At 42.9% G+C, this 12,489-nt stretch overlaps 1 protein-coding gene across 3 annotated transcripts in view; it reads left to right on the forward strand.

Annotated features, from left to right (window-relative positions):
* The window catches only part of nek11 (NIMA-related kinase 11), a 259,421-nt gene extending 247,157 nt beyond the window's left edge, over window positions 1–12,264 (forward strand). For all 3 annotated transcript variants that reach the window (XM_048560290.2, XM_048560280.2, XM_059652020.1), the window contains exon 16: window positions 10,022–12,264. In XM_048560290.2, the coding sequence (XP_048416247.2) occupies window positions 10,022–10,226 (205 nt within the window). In that variant the 3' untranslated portion in view covers window positions 10,227–12,264. The remainder of the gene's footprint in view (window positions 1–10,021) is intronic.
* Window positions 12,265–12,489: the final 225 nt, after the last annotated feature.

The raw sequence follows: 12,489 nt of genomic DNA on the forward strand, positions 1-12,489 counted from the left end.
GTCATTACACAGGAAACTGTACAGAGAAGATTCACAAGGATTCCACTGAGACAGGAGGGCTTGAGTTCAGTTTAGGACACCTGGTCTGCATGGACGAGCTGGGCTGAAGGGTCTGTTTCCATGCTGTATGACTCTATGACACTTTGACACTTCAAAATTTCTCATTTTCTTCATGAATAAATGTTGATGATAATGGTGACCGTGAAACTATCATTGATCAATATAACACCAAGTGCAGTTCACTAATGCCTTCAGTGCACCCCACTTTCGGGAAGGAAACCTGTAGCCTACAAGTGACTCCACACCCACAGTAATGTCATTGACTCTTAATTGCGTTCTTAAAAGACCCTATCAAGCCACTTGTCCATAGGCAACACATACTGCTCCATTGCATGAAAGAATATATTTTAAAACCCTCGCTCAGTTTTCTTGGTCTTTCCGTATGCCCCTTTACATTAGCTCTGAGTTCGCACCCAGCATTAGCCAATCAAGTACAGTCAATATCAATAGTAGAGAGACTCACATAATCGAACCAATCAACACCGCAGTGAACTGTTTTGGTTTTCCTTCAGATTACACACGCACTAGTATTTATCACCAACTCCAGAACAAATTTACCAAGTTGCCTGCAGTGCATGTAGGGGAAGGGTGAAACCCAGAAAGTTGACTGTTACTTTGCCCCAGATTCTGCCTGGCTTACTCAGTTCTTCCAGCCTCCTGTTTGTCTACTCAGATTCCAGCATCTGCAGTTCCCTTGTCTCGAACTTGCCTGTAATGTTGGCAATGGCATGGAGGTGTAATCAGATAAAACAATTGGATGTCAAGCTGCAAAGAGTGATATGGGAGAGGGAGCACCATAAAGCTTGTTGAAAGAGGTGGGCTGTAAGGAGATACAGGGTTTAAGGAAAGGTAGTCTGGAATATGGGGCCTGGGTAGTGAAGACTGAGCTGGAGGAATATGGACATTAAGACAGGCAATTTGACAAAGACAGAGATAACAGAGAAGCCAAGAGATGTTGATGTGCATAGACCACCAGCAGCACATTTTTTTATAATCCCCAGGGTCCTGTATAGAGACCACTTGGAATTAAGAACTGTGTTTTGTGCCTGTCGCAGTTAAAACATGAAGATTCAGCTACTCGCGACATCCTGGATGTTGGAGATTTTTTTCCCTGAAGTGTTGGAGGCTGAGGGTTGACCTTATCAAAGTTTATAAAATCATGAAAGGCATAGATAGAGTGAATCACTGAGGTTTTTTTCCCCCCCGTTAGGGGAGTCCAAAACTAGAGGGCATAGGTTCAAGGTGAGAGGGGAAAGATTTAAAAGGGACCTGAGGGGCAACCTTTTCACACAGAGGGTGATGCATGAATGGAATGAGCTCCCAGAGGAGATGGAGGAGGCTGGTACAATTGCAGCATTTAAAAGGCACCTGGATAGGTGCATGAATAGGAAGGGTTTAGAGGGAGATGGGTCAAATGCTGGCAAATGGGACTAGATTTATTTAGAACATCTGGTCAGCATGGATGGGTTAGACCGAGGATCCTGTTTCCATGCTATACATCTCAATGACTCTGTGTCTGGAGGGTCTTGATTACACTGAAACATCCTGCAAGGCCTCACGTGTGAAAGGGCAGCTTACAGAGTGGATAATGAATCAGGAGAACTGATAGGAAAATGATGCATGTAGAAATAATAAAGCAAAGGAACTTTCTTATCGAAAGGTGGCTGATGAGGACATAGAACCCGCAATCACATTTATGGTCAAAATGAATAGAGCCCGTGCATTTAACGAAAAGCTGGAAAAAACACACGAGGGACATGGGAATAGAGGGTTACAATGTTAGATAATATTTGAAGAAAGGAAGCTCATGTGGAACATAAACACTCAGAGGGACTGTTTGTGTTAAATGGTCGCAGTTTGTAAATCCTATGTTAATGCAAGGAGTGGGAGAAGAGTATGTTGGGTAGAATCCAACCAGTGACAGTACTACACTGCAGCAGGACTGCTGAGAGTGACTAGGATCAGGCTTGCAGGACCATTAGCTAAATGGCCCGTTGGAGGAGGAAGCAAAGGAAGGTTATAGCAAAGCATTGCCATGTTTGAAGATGGGAACATGGGGTTTTAATTCAATATGTGTTCAGTCAGGGAGCCAGTGAATAAAGGGACAATGAGAAAGAATTTTGTTAAAAATGCATCGAGTCAACAGCACAGAGGCAGACCATTCAGTCCAACTGACATGATGCTGGCTCCCTGCTAGCCTTTACCCACCTTTCATTGGTTTAACCTATCAATCCAACTCTCTCACTTGCTGACAAGAGACCATACAATATGAATAAATTGGCCCTGAGACAATATGATGCTCTGTTTCACAGTGAACAGGAGAAAACAGGCTATAAATAGCTGATTTACTGCGGGGCATCACCGTCCAGTCAGTACTATATCACAATTCCAGGAGACAGTGTCCACAATAACTCTCTCCACCTATCTTCTTTTCTCTCCATCTTCGGTCCGCCTCCCCCTCTCTCCCTATTTATTCCAGAACCCTCACCCCATCCCCCTTTCTGATGAAGGGTCTAGGCCCGAAACGCCAGCTTTTGTGCTCCTGAGATGCTGCTCGGCCTGCTGTGTTCATCCAGCCTCACATTTTATTATCTAAGAACCACTTCTTTGTGTTTTTAGTTGCACACTGCAGTAAATACATACAGCTGATTATAAATGCTAGCAAATCTCAACAATCTCATTATACCAACAATGCAGCATATTTCTATATCTCAAGCACCTAATTATAAAATCTGTGTGAAGAAACCCATGCAGACACAGAGAATGTGCAAACTCAAGTGACTGTCTGTGTGGAGGTTTGTACGTTCTCCCTGTATCTGTATGGGATTCCTCCCACGGTCCAAAGATGTGTATTGATTGATGGATTGGCCATGCTAAATTTCCCATGGTGCCCAGGGATGGCCAGGCTGGGTGGATTAGCCATGGGAGATGCAGGGTTACCGGAATAGGATTAGGGATTGAGCCAGGGTGGGAGGTGGGACGCTCTTTGGAAGGTCGGTGTGGCCTTGATGGGCTGAATGGCCTGCTTCCACATTGTCAGGATTCTAGGATTCCATGATCCGTTTGTCTTTGGTTGCGATGGCTTTGTATGAAGCAGCAAGCTCTTGGCGTGCATGGCTGATTTGTACAAATAGCACACACCTGACTCTTGCTTCAAGGCCCATTGAAGCACTCAGCCAGACAAGGTGACTCACAGAACAAGGTTTTATAGGAAATTCTTTGTTTGGTTCCAGTAGCAGGAGAGGGTTTGGATTAGCTGCTATCCTGCTGACAGCTTGATGAAATGAAGAGAGCCACATGTCGGTTGAGCTAATCAGTTCTCGCTTGAAGTTGTCAAAGTTGTTCTAGTCCATGAGAAGAATAAGCTGTCTATTTATTTATTGTTGCTCCTGTTTGTCAGCTTAAGAACACAGGAAGCTCCACTTTCCTGTTTGTTCCATATAACTTTTGCTCTCCCTAAGCTTCAAGAATGTGTCAAATTCAGCATCGAATATAGTCAGTGACCCAGTCTTGCCGTGCAAAAGAATTCTAAAGACAAATGACCCTCTAGGAGAAGAAATTTATTTTTATCTGTCTTAATTGGGAGACTTACATTCAGAAACTGTACCTGCTTATCTTAACATCCCTCATGAGGGGAAACCTTCTCTCAGCATTGCACTTGCTAAGTGTTACCGGAACTGACAGAATTACATATGAATCTCAGATAAGTTCCTACACTTCAGTTAGATTCGACCGTGCTTTTTAAAAATGTAATTTTAAAAAAATCAATTCTATGTGTAGATTTCAGATTGCGTACATCTAGGCCAGAGGTAAACACTGCCTTCTAATCTGAGTGAAATCTCTCTTTTGCTCCACACAGGCTCAATATTAGAAAATTAGCAATCACATCGATATAATGAGAAGCTAATTGTCTTATTAAATATGTCTGCTGCTCTATTCTCCTCTGCAGTGAATAGTTTTTCAGTTCACCATTAGTGGATTTCATCATTTAGCAAAAAGTGAATAGCGCATTCCTCTTCCCTGAACTCTATGATTTGGCTCCTTTTTCCAGTTTCTTCTCTGTTTAATTCATTCATGGGATGTGGGCATCACTGGCTGGCCAACATTATCTGCCCATCCCTAGCTGTCCCAGAGAAGGAGATGACAAGCTGCCTTCTTGAACCTCTGCAGTCCATATGCTGTAGGTTGACCTACAATACCCCTAGGGAGGGAATTCCAGGATTTTGACCCAGCGACAATGAAGGAACGGCAATGTATTTCCAAGGCAGGATGGTGTGTGGAGGGGAACTTGCATCTGCTGCCCTTGTCCTTCTAGATGGAAGTGCTCGTGGGTTTGGAAGGTGCTGTCTAAGGATCTTTGGTGAATTTCTGCAGTGCATCTTGTCAATAGTATGCTCCGCTGCTACTGAGCGTGGGTGGTGGGGGACATGGATGCTTGTGGATGCGGTGCCAATCAACTGGGCTACATTTTGCTGGATGGTGTCAAGTTCTTGAGTGATGTTGGGGCTGCACCCATCCAGGCAAGTGGGGAGTATTCCATCACACTCCTGACTTGTGTCTTGTAGATGGTGAACAGGCTTAGAGGAGTCAGGAGCTGTGTTACTCGCTGCAGTATTCCAAGCCTCTGATCTGCCACTGTGTTAATGTGTTGGGTCCTGTTGAATTTCTGGTCAATGGTAACCCCCAGGATGTTAATAGTGGGGGATCACCATTGAAGTTAGGGGATAGTAGTTAGATTGTCTCTTATTAGAGATTGTCACAGCCTGGCATTTGTGTGGCATGAATGTCACTTGCCACTTGTCAGCTTAAGCCTGGATATTGTCCCGATCTGGTTGCATTTGAACATGGACTGCTTCAGTATCTGAGAAGTCACAAATGGTACTGAATATTGTCAGCAAACATCCCCACTTCTGACCTTATGATGGAGGGAAGGTCATTGATGAAGCAGCCGAAGATGATTAGGCCTGCGACACTATCCTGTGGAACTTCTGCAGAGATGTTCTGGAGCTGAGATGACTAATGTTCAACGCCCATAGCCATCTCCAGGTATGACTCCAACCAGCAGAGAGTTTGTCCCCTGATGTCCATTGATTCCAGTTCTGCCAGGGCTCCTTGATGCCACACTTGGTTGAATGCAGCCTAGGTGTCAAGGGTTGTCATTCCTGCCTCTACCTGTTGAAATGAGTGTTCCTGTCTGTGTTCGTCTCTGTCAGCAAATCCTTGTCTTTAACTCTTAGACCTGTTTGTTGGAGGAAAGCCCCCAGCGTGACATGTGTGGAGGCTGTAACATGTTGCAGCGCAGTGAGCTGGAGTTGACTTTGTGATGGTAGCTGAAATCAGCCAGGATCTCTGCAGCAGGATGGATCTACTCAGCCGCTGCCTTACTCACCTGATCTTGATGCCTTCTCCTCACTGTTTGCCTGCCCATACTAGGATAGCCTCTGGCTGTCCTTTCCTTATTCCATCCCCATAGACAGCTCTTTCGGTTGCTGTCTGGAACCTCCCTCTGTGGTAGAGTATTGGGCAGGATTAGGTATTGGATGTCCCCTGCATTTGTCTGAATGGAAATAGAGACCCGAGTGAAAGCCTCCAAGTGTTTAGGCCTCATCAAAGGAAACTTGCTTTTTGGGCACTCCTGTCTCTTTAAAGTTCCTCACCATCATTGTGTAAGGTAACGGTTCTGAAAGGGTTAATATCGGAGGCTGCATTAAACACTGTCCAATCTAATAATTTCATTGGGTGGCACAGTGGTTTGCACTGCTGCTTCATAGCACCAGGGACTTAGGTTCGATTCCACTCTCAGGTGGCTGCGTGTGTGGAGTTTGCATGCTGTCCTCATGTCTGCATGGATTTCCTCCGACAGTCCAGAGATATGCAGACTAGGTGGATTAGCCATGAGAAATGCAGGGATAGTGGGGGTTCTGAGTGAGATGCTGTTTGGAGTTTTGATGTGGACTTGGTGGGCCAAATGACCTACCTGTAGGGGTTATTTGATTTTTTTTATGTATAAGGATTTAGTGAAGGAAGCCAGAATCTAGTAGGATCTTTGTGTGGGAAGATCTATATATTTTTTTCTATTCATTTTGTGGGATTTGGCGACGCTGGCTGGTCAGCATTTATTGCCCATCCCTAGTTGCCCTTGGGAAGGTGGTGGCGAGCTGCCTTCTTGAACCGCTGCATTCCTCCAGCGGTGGGTTGACCCACAATGCTATTAGGCAGGGAATTCCAGGAGTTTGACCCAGTGACAGTGCAGGAATGGTGATATATTTCCAAATCAGGATGGTGAGTGACTTGGAAAGGATCTTGAGGGTGATGGTGTTCCCATGTATCTGCTGCCCTTGTCCTTCTAGATGGAAGTGGTTGTGGGTTTGGAAGGTGCTGTTTGAGGATGTTTGGTGAATTTCTGCAGTGCACCGTGTGCATGGTACACACTGCTGCTACTGAGCATTGATGGTGTAGGGAGTGGATGCTTGTAGATGTGGTGCCAATCAAGCAGCTGCTTTGGCCTGGATGATGTCAAGCTTCTTGAGTGTTGTTGGGGCTGCACCCATCCAGGCAAGTGGGAAGTATTCCATCACACTCCTGACTTGTGCTTTGTAGCTGGTGGACAGGGTTTGAGGAGTGAGCACTCCTGATTGTTTTAACAACAATATTGAACTTACTAATTTAACTTCTACATGATTGCTCTCGTGTAATAACCTGTGTCCTATTTTAATCTTCTTGTAAAGGCTCATTAGTGTTTTCTGTACCAATTAGGTTCTGAGCTCCAGTAAATGAAAGATGATGTTAGCACTAAACTACCTAACCATAAGCTGGTACATATACAGTAACCACCTCCCTTCCTGCGGCATCGTGGATATTTTCAAAGGCTGCGTCTCCTCCTGGGTTCAGGAGTTGAATGCAGTTGGGATTAGGATTGGAATTGGTGTTGAGTCATCAGTGATTGGGAATGGGTGGAGAGGGAGTTCAACATTAGCAACACACTCTTTATGAACATTTATTGCAGTAAACTAAAATTGTAACATGATTTAGATTCCTGTTTCAATCTATACATTGTGCAAAATTTCACAACTTAAAAACCAATGTTGCAAATGGTTGCAGTGAATGCAGTAAAAACCCTTATAGCTATGTTTAGATCTTGATCAAGGATCTTTAATAATAAAAAGACATATTACAAATTATTTATGGCAGGTTCGATTAGGATTGGCCAGTATTGACTTATGAGAAAGAAAAGGTTTAATTCCTCAAGACAATAGTGAACTGATGTTGAGCAAACAACCTCTTGTTGTTAATATTCTTCCAACCCAGTCCAAATTTATTGATCTGAACCTGAGAAAAACCATTAAGAAAAGCTACCATTACCCACTCCCTTCACGAGGTGCTGATCTTTCAAGACAAAATTCTAAAGGCTAACATTTTGATCCCTTTTGTATGCAGTCTCTGGTTTTAGTTCAACATCACCATGTGCTATGCAGACCCAGTGTGAAAACTCAGTGCCATTGGGGCTGGTGTCTCTTTACCCCTGCTCTTGTGAAATGCTGCTAGCGACACAACATTAGAATCTGCAAGGAGTACTATTGAACAGAAGTGCTGTTCTGTGGAATTTCTGCTTCTCAGTGTTGGCTTATCTGTTAGCGCTGCTTACTCAAAAGATGTACATTCATATTATCATCAATTCACATTTTAATCCTGTAAGATGAATTCCACAGTAGCAGCCTTTCAACGTTAACCTGTGTCTTATTTACAGAGTAATTTGAATAATTTAAAATATCTTTCTTCTATTGCAACTTATTCATTAGCATCTCATTTTCTTTGAGTTCAAAAGAGAAAAAAAGAGGCAGTGATGAGGAAGTGTTGCTACCACAAGGATGTGATTGTAATAGCAAGAGATGGATTTGAACTCTGATGAGGCTGACTGATTGAAACATTTCCACTAACTAGAGGCTTGTTGAGTTTAGTATTTATGAGTCTCCTGATAGATTGCAGGTTGCTGTAGGCCATAGCTCGCATTTGCATCAAATGTTTAAGAGGGTGGGAGGGTTAAGCCCCGTGGAAGGGTCACTGGACCCGAAACATTAACTCTGTTTTTTCCTTCACAGATGCTGCCAGACCTGCTGAGCTTTTCCAACAACTTCTGTTTCTGTTTAAGAGGGTGGCGTTGGTTAGCTCAGCTGGCTGGAGGTCTGGCGTGTGGATTAGACTAACACCAACAGTTTGTTTCTCTGTTCAAGCTGAGATAGACTTCTTTGGATTGCCTGTGGTTAGAGAAAGTCACGCTTTGGCAAATACTTGCCAAAGACCTTTCAAGAAAGAAACAGAAGAAGATGTTACATGAGGACTTTTTGCTGTGAGTCAGCTCATTACTACCTGGATACACCAGGAATTAATCCAAATCAGATTTTGATGTAGATTTGTTGCGTGCATAGTAGAATAGGAATGGTTAGAAGATAGTGATGGACAGTAATGTTGTAGCAGTGATCTTAGCTGTCATGTGTGAGACAGTGAGGAAAGGGAATAGTTTCTCCTGCTGAGAGATGTACTGACAGAGGATAGAGCAATGTATAATCGTGTCAACAGAAGAGTTTGCAAAACATCCCAGAGCCTGACAGCAGTTCATCATAGATAAGGGGCCTGCATTTCAGGTAATGTACTGTGAGCAGATACAAGGCTAGCAGTCTCTCCAATGTACAAACAAGAACTCTAAATCACAATCGTCATGGCAACACACACTAACTCCTTTCTGATTCATTCATGCAGCGTGGGTGTTGCTGGCTGGGCAGAACATGTGCTGGACCTCTCATTTATTGCCTGCCTCTAGTTACCCTGCAGAAGGCAGTGGGGAGCTGCCTTCTTGAACCTCTGCAGCCCATTTTGTATAGGAACACCTACAATGTTGTTAGAGAGAGAATTCCAGGAGACTGACCCAATGGCACTGAAGGAACAGTGAAATATTTCCAAGTCAGGATGGTGTGTGGCTTGGAGGGAGAACATGTAGGTGGTGTTGCTTCTGTTTCTGGTGCCTAGGTGGCATTGTGATCAGTTTGGAAGGTGCTGTCTAAGAGATCTGGGTGATTTTCTGCAGAGCTAGTGGAAAAGTGCTAATGGATAAGTTGTTTAGAGCAGAGATATTTTAAATTATTCAAATTACTCTGTAAATAAGATAAAGGTTAATACAGAATGGCTACTGTAGTGGAATTCATCTTACAAGATTAAAAGGTGAATTGAACATTATATGAGTGCAGAGATAGCAAGTTGTAGAGCTGGATGAACACAGCAGGCCAAGCAGCATCATAGGACCAGGAAGGCTGACTTTTCGGGCCTTCTTTCAAGCATGTAGTGTGAACTGATAAACTAACACTGAGAGGCAGAAATTCCACAGAATAGCACTTTTCCTCAATAGCACTCCAGACCTCTTAGGATTGTCCATGGTTAAAGAAAGTCACACTTTGGCAAATATTTACCAAAAACCTTTCAAATTTCAATGAAGATTTGTTGGCTGAATCGTAAAATGGGAATGGATATGAATTAGTGATGGAATATTATGAAGTAGCAGTGGCATAGCTTGTGCACACTGTTGCTACAGAGTGTTGATGGTGGAGGGAGTAACTGTTTTTAGACGTGTCTGCTAATGAGGCTAGCTGCATTGTTCTGCATTGAGTATTGTTGGAGCTGCACTCCTCTGGGCAAGTGAACTGAGCTGAATGGCCTCCTTCTTTCTGGAATCCTTGCCATTCTGTTTGATGCAGGGTGAGTCCACAAGTGATTTCACTGAGCTTCGAAGAAAACAATCATTCCCAAGAGACTTACGGCAGTCTGCCTGATGAATGGTGCTTATCCAGGGTTCTGTTGAGGTTAAATACTTTAACTGCTTACATCTATTCATCTGTCTGCTCTGTGAATACCTGCTACAATGCACCGGGGCTTCAGTAATTTAATAGTCGGTGTTTATTTTGTGTTTTAGGGCAGCCACTCAGAAACTGGAAGCAGATGTGTTTCAAAGGGTTTACGATTACCTGAAGGTGGCAAGGAGGCATGGCATCAAAGAGGCAGAGGTCAAGGGACATCTGGAGAAGTTGGGAGCTAAACCAAGTGACTGTTTTGAAGTTGACCAACTTCTCTACTTTGAGGAGCAACTGCAGACCACTCCAGCAGCAGTTAAGCACTGATGATGGCCCTGATCAGTTGTGATTGCAGTTAACGGTGTCCCATCATCACACTTTTGGCAGAATCACTTGAAATCACAACATCATATTAATGAAAGCAGCCTCGCCTGTATAGAATTAAATCCAAAGCTAATTTTTTAAAAAAAGAAAGCTGTAATATGCTGATTCTACTTTAGGCGTTTGATGAAAGAGGTTCAGCAAGTTCTCCAGAGTGCATAACTTGTTTCTTTCCATTACTTGTTCTCATATTTAGTCAGAATCTAGACACTATGGTGGGGGCAATGGCCTAGTGGTATTATAGCTCGACTGTTGAGCCAGATAACATCCTGGGGACCTGGGTTCAAATCCTGCCACGGCAGATGGCAGATTCCATAAAGTGTCTGGAATTAAGAATCTAATGATGACCATGAGTCAATTGTCAAGGCAAAAAAAAAACCATCTGTTTCACTAATGCTCTTTAGGGAAGGAAACTGCCATCCTTACCTAGTCTGGCCTACACGTGACTCCAGACCCGTAGCAATGTGGTTGAATTTGAACTGCTCTCTGGGTAGTTAGGGATGGACAACAAATGCTGTTTGGTCAGCAACGCCCTCATCCCATGAAATAATAAATGAAAAAAAGAATTGTGGATGCTGGAGACCTGAGTTAAAAATAACAGGAATTGTTGGAAAAAACTCAGCAGAGATGTCTATGGAAAGAGAAACATAGTTAGCATTTTGAGTCCAGCATGACTCTTTTTCGGAATTGTAAAATCACTGAAACAGCTACACCCTTTTCAGTGAGCTGTAAATGGATTTGTAACTGTGTGTTAATTTCATTACTACTGAAAGACACCTGCGATGACCCTGAAAACTCTATCTGTTGAATGCTAGCTTTCTAAATTATGATAAATCCCATATAATTTAAAATTTTCTGATTGTATATGATCTTTTAGGTTCTCCCTAAATCTTATGTGCATGCATCAATCATTTATTCTGCCATCTGCAAAATGTAAGAATTAAAAGGTGAAACTTGGTGCCATGATGTTAACTGACTGGTTGGCTGACTGTGAGAATGTACCTGTGCGATTGGCTGCTACTAGCCCTGCTTGAAGACATTACTGTTGCTGGACACGTGGGCCTTCCTTTGACCTGGCGACAGATTCGAATTGGCAGAAGGAAAAGGGGAATCGGGGCCACAGCGATGGAGCATTGTTGCTTCCCTACTGGTGATAAAATCTGAGCCACTGAAAATACAGATGTGTGCGAGGAATGCTTTGCTTATCTTTACAACATTCGTGATTTAGAGGAAATGGGACAGTGACTTAGTCTACAATTTAATGCTTGAAGGAGCTGATGTAGAGTAATGCAAACGCGAAGGAGAAAAGTGCCATGAGGTCAGCAACAGAGAGCTGCTTGTAATTGTGTGTATTGATTTCCTTTTGAAAGAAGTGATCCCAAGCCCCAAAGTAGAGAATATATTTCATATCTGAGAACAGGCGTTAGACTAGACTGTCAGGAATAATTGTTCAAGGTGCCAACTTTGAATGTCACACCTGTGTGATGGGTGGTATTATATATTTGTGCTGATAGCAATCATCACGATTTCAGCAGAATATTCCTTTTGGGTTCTCCTGATCAGCCCTGGGGGAACAAAGAAATGTCAGCCTGGATTTTGCATTATATTGGCAGAGGAATTGTCAACATTCACAGTCATCAGAATTGAGAAACTGACAGTAACTCCTGTACATCTGCATGTGCGCAACTGCATGTGGAAATGCAGAGGTTTATGTCAGTGATTCCCAGCTTCATAAGGAATGGCGGCTGATGTCCTTCCAAATGGAAATCTTCAGAAATCTTTGTTTTCTGATCTCACGGCAAAAGCCTGAGAGAGCTGCATTTTGTTAAATGAGGTGGAGCAAGGTTTTTACAAATGTACTAAATCATAATTCCTTATGAACAACTTCTCTGGCACTGAAAATTTAATTTTATATTCTGAGAATATTGAATTCCTCTATTAAGATTAAAAAATGCACAGATCTTTCAAATAATTTTTTTAAAACATCAGCTTGTGGTATTTGATCTTCAATGGTAATCCTACTTGAATGTCCCAATCTTTACTTTGGTCTTATTAAAATGATTCAAGAAGTTATGAACAATTTGTGCACTTTACTTTCTAGCTTGTTGTCTGTGAGAAATCTGCTATGTGATTGGTTCTTGAGCCTTCCTCTTGGCAGACAATGCCCTACAGCGTCCTGACAAATATTAATCGACAACACAAAGTCTGA

Source organism: Stegostoma tigrinum, chromosome 2, assembly GCF_030684315.1.
Source record: "Stegostoma tigrinum isolate sSteTig4 chromosome 2, sSteTig4.hap1, whole genome shotgun sequence".
Lineage (NCBI taxonomy): Eukaryota > Metazoa > Chordata > Chondrichthyes > Orectolobiformes > Stegostomatidae > Stegostoma > Stegostoma tigrinum.